The 13,635-nt window shown below is 31.7% G+C and overlaps 2 protein-coding genes across 2 annotated transcripts; one reads left to right on the forward strand and one right to left on the reverse strand.

Annotated features, from left to right (window-relative positions):
* The first annotated feature begins 126 nt into the window (after positions 1-126).
* LOC108775462 (peroxisomal N(1)-acetyl-spermine/spermidine oxidase) lies at positions 127-3,035 on the forward strand. Its single transcript, XM_018541841.1, has 3 exons — positions 127-315; positions 1,541-2,081; positions 2,177-3,035. The coding sequence occupies exons 1-3, from the start codon at positions 138-140 to the stop codon at positions 3,033-3,035; spliced, it is 1,578 nt and encodes a 525-aa protein (XP_018397343.1). The 5' UTR covers positions 127-137.
* Positions 3,036-5,961: 2,926 nt separating this feature from the next.
* On the reverse strand, positions 5,962-11,275 carry spz6 (Spaetzle domain-containing protein 6). Its single transcript, XM_018541866.1, has 8 exons — positions 11,255-11,275; positions 8,416-8,602; positions 7,987-8,104; positions 7,752-7,862; positions 7,472-7,591; positions 6,842-7,120; positions 6,472-6,757; positions 5,962-6,224 (listed from the first exon to the last, which is right to left on the reverse strand). Exons 1-8 carry the CDS (start codon positions 11,273-11,275, stop codon positions 6,117-6,119), a joined length of 1,230 nt encoding a protein of 409 aa, XP_018397368.1. The 3' UTR covers positions 5,962-6,116.
* Positions 11,276-13,635: the final 2,360 nt, after the last annotated feature.

Genomic DNA, 13,635 nt, shown 5'->3' on the forward strand with positions numbered 1-13,635 from the left:
ATTTATAGTGGAATTCCAACACGTGTAAAACTAGGGTTTTTACAAATTTCGGAAATACACTACACGTCAGTCGAGTCGTATGGGTGTGTAATTACAGCTGTGACAGCCAATATGGCCGATATCGCTCATATGTAAACATGGCGGAACCTACGAACAATTCGGAGGATGACAATCTGTCATGTAAGATCTTGATTATCGGTGCTGGCATGGCTGGATTGTCCGCGGCAACTCATTTATTGAAGAATAACGAAACGGATTTTCTCATCGTCGAGGCGCGCGGACGTATAGGTGGACGAATCGTTGCGGCGCAAGTGGGTACGATCAGTCTAACCTCTCCTTATCTTGACAACTTATTTCTAAATTTATTTACTTTGTGGTATAACAGTGACCGACTTCAAAATTATAGCAACAATATACTAGGAGGTTTGAAATCACTATTTATCTTTAGAATTTTTCAATATGTTTGTACAAATTCTTGTCAATTATGTGACAATAGGAGACAATAGAATTAATGTTTCAAAGCTCTCGCATTTGATGAAATATAAAACAAATCTATAATATAGATGTAATACAAAAATTAATCATATCAACAATTTAAAAAGAAAAAATTGATTCGTATCATTTTGAAGATATTTAATTTTAAATTTTTAGAATTTTTTTATTTTACAAGTAAATATGTGTTTACTCTGTAGATGTTTTCTCTTAAATTGAGTCCTTTTCATATGAGACAGAAATTAAAAAATCGTCATAATTACAAAGTAAACATTTGCGTTTGTTTTGGTAAAGTTTTATCTAAATTGATTATGTAGTTTTAGAGAATTTTATATTTTTCAATAAAAGGAAAATCGAGAACATTTGTTAAATGGACAAGACCTCTGTGATTGTATGATGTACATTTAATGTAATAACTAAAAAAATAAGATAAATTTATAATAAAAATTGTTAATTTATATATTTTTAATTCAGATTAAACTTAATTTATTATATTAAAGGTGTAATAATAAATATATTATATTCATATTATGTTTTCTGCTATTAGTACTAGCATCAAATGAGCATCTTATAATATTTATTTTGTCATTTTTAAAATATTTAATAATATATAAAATTAACAATGTATAATAACAATTGCAAGTTAGACATTATTGATAATACTTTTATATTATTATTTCAATTATTTTACACAATTTCAAGAATAAACTGTCTGTAGACTAGAAAATAGCGCGAACTTCCTTAAGAAAATGTATACATCGATTTTTGGAACAAATATATTTATGTAAATTTTCTATGACATTGATCACAGAATATATAATTTTATATGTAAGCAGGAAAATATATTATTTACATACTTAGCAAACTTAATAAAAGAAAATTTCTTTTGTCAGGCTTTTATAAAAATAATAACAAACATAACTGATGGAAAGATTTTCAATTTTGCGCTGGATCTAAGTACAGAAACCAATCATGTTAAAAAATTACTAACTGATTAATTTTCTCTGCTGAACAGCCATTAAGTTTTTTGTCTATTTATTTCGTCTAGGCAGTGAAAAAGTTGAGTTAGGAGCAAATTGGATCCATGGAGTATTAGGTAATCCCATGTTTGAGTTGGCGATGGCAAATGGTTTAATAGACATTGTACATGTGCCGAAACCTCATAAAGTAGTGGCAGCATTAGAGGATGGAAAACAGTTGCCATTTCCTGTATTACGAGAGATCTATGAGGCTTATGTATGCTTTTTGAGGCGATGCGAAGAATACTTTCTGAGCATGTACAGTCCGCCGGATGGTATAACCAGCGTAGGGGCACATATCGCGCTGGAAGCAGAGATATATCTGTCTTCTGTGCCACCTGAACAACGAAGAATAAGGCAACTGATCTTCGACTGTTTACTGAAGAGAGAAACTTGCGTCACGGGCTGTGACAGTATGGATGATGTAGATCTCTTAGAAATGGGCTCGTACGATGAGCTTCAAGGTGGTAATATTAGTCTTCCGAACGGATATAGCGTTATATTGGAACCAGTTTCAAAACACATACCAAAGGACCGTATTCTTACGAAGCATGTTGTAACAAAGATTAGGTGAGCTTACAGTAATTTGAAAAATGCGTGAGAATACATCAATTTGATTGGCCATGTAACAAAGACTGTAATGAACTTGTTCACTTTTACTTTAGGTGGCAGAAACAATGTTATCAAGACGATGTCGATCTTACAGGAAAATCTGATTTTAAATCAAATAGCCTTATAGAAGTACAATGTGAAAATGGAAAGACGATTACTGCAGAACATATAGTATGTACATTACCGTTAGGCGTTTTAAAAAGGACAGCTAAGGATTTGTTTGAACCGTCATTACCCACATACAAACTGGAAGCAATAAACAGACTAATGTTCGGTACAGTGAATAAGATATTTCTCGAATACGAACGGCCTTTCTTAAATCCTGGTGTATCGGAAGTGATGCTCCTTTGGGATGACGATCGATTATCCGAAGCGGAAAAGCGGGACATTAGTAAGACCTGGTTTAGGAAGATATATTCGTTTATTAAGATCTCGGACACGTTGTTACTCGGTTGGATATCCGGTCGCGCGGCAGAATATATGGAAAAGTTGAGTACCACGGAAGTGTCAGATGTGTGCACGACAATCCTGCGGCGATTTCTCAATGATCCTTTCGTACCGATCCCGAAGAACTGTTTGCGCACCACGTGGCAGTCTCAACCGTACACGCGAGGTTCATACACTGCAATGGCTGTAGGAGCAAGTCAACTGGATATCAGAAGTTTGGCCGAGCCGTTAATTCAAGAAAAAACGGAAAATAACACAGACGAACCGGTCAAAATTCTAGTGGCATTTGCAGGCGAACACACCCATTCCTCGTTCTATAGCACAGTACATGGAGCATATTTGACTGGTCGAACAGCAGCTGAATTACTGTTGGGTACCAAACAGAGTGAGAAACATGCCTTGAGTCTTAGTTGCGAAGATACCAGCGATCTCAGTTCGTGGATACAAGGCATTTCTTTAAATTAATGCACATTTTCTTCAAAAGAAAACTTGTGACATTAAAAACGTTTATAGATGTATTTAGATAATATACATACGCGTTTATGTTTGTGCAATTGTTCTTTTTGTAAATATTATACTAGTGAAACAGTCGTCATTTTACATCATGTACATAAAGGTGCTTCTTAGAATTTTAAAACTTTACAATAACGTGTGCATTTATAAAATCGTATTTTATTAAGGAATAACGAGTAAAGCTTATACCGGCACTGTATATTAGCGATGTCGTATATACGATGTCATAAATGCTGTGAATGATGTCACGTAAAATTCGGAGAAGAAAAAATTTAAATATATATAAGATAGGAATATCCTAAGAATGATAATGAACAATGGTACGCACACGTGTTTGTGCAAACTTTTATTTTATAAAGCCTAGTGAAACGATATAATGTTATTTGCTAAACTCGTGTAGATATATTGAATCGAATCCAAAGACGAGCCTAATTTTAAGTATTTGTGCAAAACATAACAATATTTCTATGATTAATCTTTTCACAATCTATACATACACACACACACACACACATAGTAAATTAATAAGATTTTATGAAGTTTTTTTTTAAATGCATTTATACTATTTGTTCTCAATTTTCTCGTACACGGGTTTTTTAGGTATCAGTTATTTCCTTACTTTTTTATTATTATTACCTATTGTACTTATTGTTTAGTAAAGCAAAGTTTTATCATGCATTAACTTAATCTAGTCATTGAAATTGAGATATATAAAAAGGTATTTAAAAAGTAAATTATATCACGCATGACACTGAAACAATTCTGCAAAGTAGAATAGATGTTTATTTACGTTTTCAGATACGGTTATGTGCCATAAATTGATTAGTATTATTTTTTAAAACGTTAAGTGAACAAAGAAGATACAAAACGTCTATCTTTTTGAAATAGTTCAACTATACATGCATATGTGAATTCACATAATTAATGAAAATAAAAGTCATTATTTATTAATGAACGTTGCACTTCTTGGTTTATATTTCTTTAAATTAATATAACATTTATAAAAAATAAGGCTAATATTTCATGTTATCAAGTTAGAAAAGAAATACATATAACAATATTAGTTAACGTTACAATCGTATTGATTTTTTATCATATCTATGAAAAAGAAATAGCAAATTTATATAAACAATATAAGAATTTTATTAAACCGTACACGTGAGAACACAACCAATAAGAAATAAGAATTAAAGCTCAAAGTCGTATAACTGTTGAAACAATTAAGATTTTTGTTGCTTAAATAATTTAAATGTGAATTATATATATACTATTTATGTACAATATAACAACATCACAACCGTGCATTGGTTAACAATTTAAAAATTTAATTTAACTTTGGTAACTTTAAATTTAATTTCGGTAATTATTTAAAATATCCTTCGCACCTAAAATTTTAATAAAAATATACTCATTTGACGCATTTTCTTTCAAAATGAAAGAATCTGGTAAAAAATCTAGCGGCAATCGGCCTCGTGAACCGAGATATTAAATATTAAAATTATGTGCGTGAAGTTAGCACCGCCATTTTGTAAAAGAAAATAAAAATAAAATTGTGCTGAATTGTGCTAGATTTGTATTATAATATATTTTGTTGCAAAGATTTTAACCGCTCTTTCATAACAACAAAAGTTAGGACTGAAAATAGTTTTGCCTTTTGTGCTCGATTTTCTGCCCATAAATCGGGCAGATAAATTTGTAGTGCTTCAATGTGAATATATATTGCAAATCTGAATTGTGCTAGCTTAGCACAAGTCAGCACAATCGTTATATTCGCAGGCACAACGATATTAAGGGCATTTTACTCTTGTAATCTATCTAAGTTGTGCTATAAGAGAACACAAGTTTCTTTTTTTTGGATTATCTATTATTTATTTTGATCAAATTTAAGATAGATGATTATCTATATGTAGAATCTGTTATTAATTTCAAATTTTTTATTTTATAATGCAGTTAAAATAATTCAAATAAATTCGCTCAAATTTATCCATCCAACAAAAGGATTTGACAAACAAATATTATTTTTAATATAATTTTTTAAAAATAATTTTTAATCATTATAACAAAGAAATAATTTAAACAAGAAAAAATTATTTTCTTTTTTTTATTTAAACAATAGTTTAGATATAATTACAGTTATGATTTATACAATATACATATATATATGTATATATTATATATTTATAATAATAATTATTATAACTTTATTATTATTTATTATATAATTTTATATGTATAATATACTACAATATGTAATTATCACTATAGCATATAACAATTTTTGATGACACATAATTATACTCTGTAATGTACGATAATATCATAAAAATGATATATTGATAAAATATTATTCAATATTGTTTTATTTTTATGATTAAAAGTTATATTTTCGTCTTACAGATGATAATTTTGTGTTAATTTAATAGGCAACGTAGAAAGAGATAAATATTCGAATTTCTCTGTATCTGAAATCATGATTTTTTTTAGTGTTAAAAAATCATATTTATTTGTATGATTTTTGAAAACTAAAAAATTTATTCTAATATTTTTTCTATTCATTATTGTCATCAATTTCTTTGCTTCTCTCTCTCTCTCTCTTTAACTGTCTTGTTTGTTTATTTTATAGTGTATAAAATTAATGATTTAAATTTTTTGCATGATTAACATAAGCTGATGCATGCCCATTAAGATTCCTTATCGATAAACGGCTACATTGAAGATCAAAGATGTAATCAAATACGCATTATATAGATCGCTTATAATTAACTATTATAACGCTATAAACTATCACATTTAATTGTGATACAAAAATTAATATCGAGTAATTGTCAACGTCTTTAACGTACGAGCGAAAAAGATTTCGTATTAAATAGACGTGCCAATGACTATGTGCGATATTTAGATTGACTCATTGTCGGGTAAGTCGCCCTAACTTCGTACGTGCACGGAGCAACGATTGAAATAATCGCTAAGTAAAACAGCGCGATGTCTTCTCAGAATGTAAAAAATATACAAAACATTTCTATGTAAAGTTCATCATAATTCGACATTTGAGCCGCTACGACGGACGTATCGATTGAAGTAATCCGGTCGCCAACATTTACAGCTTCCCGGTACTAAGAACCAATCGTAATATAGCCGTACCTAAAAAGGAATAAAGAGATATAAAAAATTAATGAATTTATTAAAGAAAATCATCCATTAATTTATAGATAATATTAGACAATATCGATCGATGTACTACAAAAAGAATTTTTTTTAACTATAGATAAAAACCAATTGTTTGCGAATAAATTATACTTTGTAAAAAGTAATCTTCAATTACTGACATTTGACCGCGTTGGAAGTAGGTAAATGAATGTAAGAAAAGCGAAGAAGCATTAGCTCTTACTTGGAAGCAACCCATTTCATCGACACCATCACAATGATGTTGAGAACCGCCGTTGTTACGTGCTTCTCCCGTGCTCGCGCGTTTCTGCAAATATTGCTGATAATTTTGAAAATCGTGAACTGGTGGTGGTGATCCGGCGACGGGATCTCGAGTAGCAGACCCGATACCGGCACCCCCTTGATTATCTTCTAAGAACGTGTCCGGGTAAAATATTTCAGCGACCAATAGACTTGTCCACCTTGGCGACGATAAACATCCACCGTCCAAGTAATGGCACCTCGATTGCCTACAATGACGATGAAATTATTAATTAACTCTGGACTTTAGACGGCTTACTGCGAATTAATATAATCGGAAGACGGAAGCCTACATGCATCTGGTGAGTTCAATTGTCTGCGTAAAGTAACCTTCGTAAGGTATCTGCACCACGTATCTCCAAACACCTTGATAATTCTTAGCGAAGACCGGAGTCGCGTACTCGACTTTGGCTGGACATGGTGTCGGCGGGCCCGTATATTCCGTTTTCTCTTGCGATGGAACGCGTTCTCCTCGCCGATAATCGGACGTCGAAGGTTCGTCCCGGCGTTCGATGATCGATGCCGACGACGTGATCGGCTCGCCTTGAATCGCTTTAAATAACATGCACATCCTATTTGCAAAAACAGAACAACATTATTAGGATTGCGTTAATGTACTATCTGTAAGTAAACTCTAAAGGAAACGACGATCGTCCCGCTCGTTTAAGGATCTTCTCATCTTTTTCTCTCTTTTCAAAAGGAAATTATCTTTATTTTCCAAAATTGTATAATTTAAAAACTATCGATTCCTCGATACCTCCGGAAAATTGATATCAAGTTTTGCAAAAGAAAATCCACAAAAAATAGTCCATTATACGTGACTACTTAATTTCTAATGTTGCGAATTTAATATGTGTATATAAATAGAACTTGAAACATGAGACACGTAATTGATACAGTACATTAGTAAAATATGTACTTACACTCCGCTACCGTTATCGCAAAATTTTCGACCATGTCGATTGGAATCCGTGACTAAAGTCGAATCCATTGGACTAGACCTCTTGCTCCTATCATGTTTTTCTTCTTCGTCTATATCAACGCTACGGAGAGAGAGTTAGTTGTGTGTGTTAGTTGGTTCAATATACCAAATTGATGCAGTATCCATTATTGAGGATGGTACGTATATAAAATACTGAGATTTCATTTATAAACTTGACAAGTTGAGAATGCAAATTGTAAGAACACTATATATACACTTACGAATTTTGTGACAATGGATGCACTTTGGCGACTTTTGGCAGCGAATCGTCAGCCTTGAGGATTGGTAATGCCTTACTGAGGAACTTAAGAGTGTGGTTTTTTATCAGTGCACTGCAGAAAAAAATTACAAACGTGGCTAATTTAATAAAAAATTGTTTAATGTCGCGATCTGAGAATATTATACAATTGAATATATATTGACTCTATATTTAATTGATTATTTTCTCTCACTTACAAAGGATATGACGAGCCATTTACGTATTGGTTCATTGGATTTCGCGGAATATAGCCTTTATTTAAATCTCCGCATATATTATGTATTGAAACGTATCCTTTTCCATGTTTATCGCTACCTATAGAAAATATAGTATTATATAAATGACGAATATATAAAATATCATTAGTATCGAAGAAAGAAATCAGGACATTCACATAACAGTTTGAGATAAGTTATGTCGTATTATTATACAATAACGAGAGATTTCCTTAGTTATTCAGAATGTAGATTTTAACTATTATAAGAACTAATAATCACGGGACAGAGAGTTCTTGTAAATAGTATTAAATATAATTGTAAACAAGAATATTGAAGCAACGATATAACAATTTCTTATAGTAATCCATTTTGATCTTGCTTTGCTTATTCCGGATCTTATATACCTACCGTAACATTCTTTATCGCTGTCAATGTAGGGCGGTGGCCGAACTCTCGGTGGTTCCGCATTCGGTGATTCGACGAATGCGTAATATCCCTCTGGAGGCTCTTCCGTTCGCGTGGACTCGTCATTAACGACTGGTTTGATATTTTTAGACTCATCTTCGGCATACGATGATGCACACAAGAGTATCATCTAGACGATAACAATGCATTGTGTTTTACAAAAGAAAGTAATAATTATGGAATTAAGATACATTGACGTCTTCTCAGTGTCACTCAGTTTATGCGGGACAAAACTGATCATAATAATAAAGCTTTATCACATACACGAGAATTGCGGTATCCGAGATTATCGGATTATCTCAGTAACAACTGAATCAATCAATCTGAATACAGGCTCAATCGTTAGTTTTAGTTTAAATTATATACTATAATTTTTTATTTCTTCTTTGCATGTCGTATGAGCAAAGATATAGATGTATAATTGCTTATGGTTTATATTATACATTTCGCAGATATACACATGGCATGTATTTAAAATATTTTTATATAAAACACAATAACATTTTGCAATAAAAGTGTATTTTATATTTTGTATTTCAGCGACGTACATGAAAGTATTACGCATTTTGTGTTTAAAATTATAAAATGAAAGTTTTATTTCGGAATTTAAATAATAAGATTAATTATTAATAGCGTTTTTCACTAGGAGATAACTGGTGCGCACTCCAGTGTACATTAAAACCGTCATTCACTACTCTAATCTGAATGTAAAAGTGAGATATCTGAATTAATAAAATGCCTGTATATTTTATCGAACTACATAATAAAATGTATTGAGGATTTAATTCACGTTTCTGTTTTTTTATTAAACATATATCTTTACATCGATTTGTGTACAACGGCTTTAAAGTGCATTGAGTGCACACTGGTTCTGTCAGTGAAAAATGCTATTACTATTTGAAATACAAAATACAAAATATTTTTATATGCTCCCATGAAATATAAAATGTCAAATATTTTTATGTGCACCATTGAAATATAAAATACAATTGTCTTACAAATACAGTTATTCAAATAAAAATATTTCATGCCCAGCTATGTGAGTATAATTATTTTAATTATACATGTGTGTATTTACTAAAAAAAAAAAAAAAAAAAATAAATTAGCTGAGAAAACCTGAAGAAAAATTTACTCAATAATTTTTAGCAATACGTTGCAACTAATGGATCGATTTCTTCGAAAAAACAAAACGCAAAAGATTCGACAAATACATAAATATCTAAGCCAAGTATTATATAATAAATAATTTATGAATAATATATGTTTTTGAATTTTGTCGCAATCGTAATTGACTCGTGTTTGATTTTTCGATCTTTTCGCTGTAACGTCAAATCTTTCTTTTATCTTTACATGGGTAACGGCTAACAGGTATTACGTTATATCGCGTCGGCACCGACGATGATTACGAGATATTCCTTCGAGTAGTTACCGAGGTATGCGTACGATGCTAACGGTACACGGTCCACAATCCACGCTTCTCGCTGCGGGCTGTTCAGCCTATTTTATAACGTGCGTGTTACTCGAGCGTTGCCCTACTAACCGAGGCATTATACCGTTTTACTGAATCTTCTTTTACACATTCAGGGACTAACAATTCAAGAGAACAATAATGAAGATACACGTGCAGATATGCACGTTTACATGCGTTCTTTTTATCTAATTTTCCATACATCCTTAAAGGGGACGACATTACGTTAAATTATATTTATGACATATTGCGAGTTCATCTGTTAATTTTTCAAAGATCGAGAACAGATTTCGCATAGAAAATAACAATGCATTTCTATTAGCGAAATAATATTATTGACAATAATAATCTATCCGTAGAATCATTCATATTTTGCACAATTTTATTATCTGATTGAACTATAACGTGCAATAGCCCGGTTTATTTCGTTTTCAACTTGCTCTATGTGTACAAGAAGATGTAATTATTATAATTAGCCCTTATTAAACTACGGTACAGGTCGGTGGAATTTGATGATCTTTAATGTAAGAATTCTTCTCGTTGCAAAAGGTGGATGTCCGTCCTACTTTCTTATAGTAGATCTGAGCGTTAGGAAGTGCCGATACAGTTACGAGGACAATGACGTCTCCGAACCGGTATCGACAGAAACGGCAGACTCGATTTGTTTAGCAGGACACGACTGATGATCGCCAATGATCGGATATTTTGTATCCGTTAGTTTTCAGAAAACAATTCTCTTTCTCATATTGCGTCACTTTTACAAGAAAAATGCATTGCTATATATATATATATGACGATTGTACGTAACTTAATAATTGTCCCTTTAATATTTAGTTTTAGAATATAAAATCACAGAGTTTGATGTTGCAGTGTCAAATTTGATTTCTTATAATTTGTTTTCGTTTGCAAATCTGATTCTTGAGATTTGTTTTATTTTTATTTGCAGATTTTCTCAACTCGGGGTTTAAAGTTAAAATTTATTATAAAAATGTTTGAGGACCTCCGAATTTACACGCAATAAATTTTAGCTCTGAAAATCTATTCTTTATTAAATTAAAGAAAAAAAAATTTTTCAACGAATGATTAAAATTACTTTTCTTTTCATCTCGAATTATAGAAAATAAAAGATTATAAATAAAATGACACCTGCGTGTCAAATTTTGGCTAAAGGAAAGGAAATATTGTTTGGAAATTTTTATCAAAGAATCCAAAAATAAAAAAGAATCTAGAGAAGTTAAGGTCTATAATCTATACGATTCGTTTGTTGCTCAGGTCTTAAAGAGTGAATGATAAAAATAATATTCGTAACTTACAACAAACGTACGAAATTCCATGGCGTGTTAATTCACTGTAAAGACCAAGGAAGGAAGAAATTTCCGTTTTATAATTGCCGCGGCTGTCAAGATGAGTTTTCTCGAGACTACCTCGCGAGCCGGTCGGACCTGTCTACCAGCCAACGGTCATAGCAAAACTGAATTTTACTCTTCACCTGCATTGCGTTGCTCAAGGGGCCGCTTACCTTCACCTCGGCCATGTATGTACTTGACCGTCGTGCTGTAGAGGAATGCATACGGAGGTATGGGAGACTTCGGTATTCAACCCGTTAAAGGCCACGAATTATAATACGATCAAAATCATGATCTATATATAGCTACCATGAAAATAATCCGTGGCAAAAAATAAGACAGAAGTGCAGTAAAATTTTTGTAAGAGATTCCTTTGAAAAAAGAAATTGATCTTAAAGCATCGTATTTTGTACAAAGAATTTAATTGTTACTTAAAAAAGAATTTTTATTTTATATTTATGATTTATTAAAACAAAATAATTAACTCTCTTATCAGAGCATACGTTGTCAATGACGTAAAAAGGTCTATCGCAGAATTTTAAGAGTAATCACCATGAACTAATTACAAGTCGAAAATTTTTATATTTAAAATTGTATGGACAGTACGCGCATTAATATGCAATTAGTACGTGTGTTTGTGATTCATGAGAAATTCAAATGAGAAATAGCAAATGACCTAAAACATTGTACCTCATCTTGATACGTTTAGAAGCATGGTTGATAGCAACATAATTGAATCAAATGATGACAGATTCAAAGCGTAAATAGCGATCGATAAGTCACATTCAACTCCGTCTTGTTCTTGCAATAAATTATAATACTTTTCAACATCATGTTTGATTCATCGTAGCGGAAATTGGAAACAATCGAAACAGGTTTATCCAAGGGAAATTTGTACGACTTATAGTATCAAATTTGTAGCCACCAAAGACGCAGAACATGGTAGGAAGCAGTTTTCCTTCAATCGGATTGATATATGTGAAAATCTGGAAGGACGTACTCTCCTTCTTGCCCTTCGACAAGAGCAGACGTTCGAGGAATTCGTAGATTCTTTCTGCGTACGAGAAGTTATTAGAGCCATCCATGAAGGCCTTAAGGATTTCCTTGTATATTTCGCTCAGTTCCGAATCGGGCGTGGCGAAAAAGCAATCTCGACTGTTTCGGACAATCTTGTTTCATACCGGCGTTCACTGTATTGCAAGGTAGAAAATTGAATTACTGTTTTTTTTTCCATATCCTGCACAAGCGCATTGAGAGTAAAGATTGGCTGATAATATGGTTCAGCATTTTTAATTAATTGCAGTAGCCAATTAAAAATGCTATACCATATATGATATTTTACTATAATTGTTTATTTTACTATAATTTGTTGCAGCAACTAATCTCTTCTTTCAGTATACGATTGTATAATGAAGTATGATATATGTATAGTAAGAAATTAAATTGAATACTAACGATCGCGCGACTACTCATAGTTGTCCATTTCATAAAAGTATTTTGCGTTTTCAACGAAATCAATTGGTTTAGGATGAATGTCGTACTTTGGTCCGAGGAAAATGCGTATCACGGCTTTTGTAGATTTCTCGGCGTTGATAGCGAGATGGAAGCTAAACGGCTTATGATTCAGACGAATTTTGATCAACGTGTTTTTCGCTTCCTTCGAATCATCAATCATCAAACCGTTGTTGATTGAAGTATCGAATTAATCAAAATGCACGTACAAACACGCACATGATACGGATTTTTTTTACATAATATGATTTCTGTAATTATTCTGCATGTAAAAATATTAATAAGGTAACACTAATGAAAAGTTAATAGTTTTCCATTCTTATTTTTTTATTGAAAGAATACGCTCACAAATAATCGTATAGTGGTAGTAAGTCACATATTTCTGTGTGTATGTTTATATGTATATCATAGAAAAATATTCAAATTTAAAGAAATTAAATTCTTGTTTGACTATAATACGTATATATTATTTAATTATTCAGTGCTGATCGGTATTTAATATTTCTTTTCATTGTTGTTTCTTCTTACGTTGTTCCATCTTTTCTCTTTTAAATCTTGTTCTACTCTCGTTAATTATATGTATCTCTGTACAAACAGAGAGCATGCAGAATACATAATGAATAAATGTATCAGATAATTAATAGACATAAACAAAACTTTTTCCTTCCTATTGAAATATAGGAAGGAAACTAAATTAAATAGAAGAGATTTTCTCCTTTTTTATAGGTAAAGAAAAATGTAAAGACTGGAACAGAATATATACATATATGAAGTGAGAGAGAGAGAGAAAGAAAAAGAAAAAACCCAGAGCAGAGATAAATAGCAAAGGATGTTTC

Source organism: Cyphomyrmex costatus, unplaced genomic scaffold, assembly GCF_001594065.2.
Source record: "Cyphomyrmex costatus isolate MS0001 unplaced genomic scaffold, Ccosl1.0 scaffold30, whole genome shotgun sequence".
NCBI lineage: Eukaryota > Metazoa > Arthropoda > Insecta > Hymenoptera > Formicidae > Cyphomyrmex > Cyphomyrmex costatus.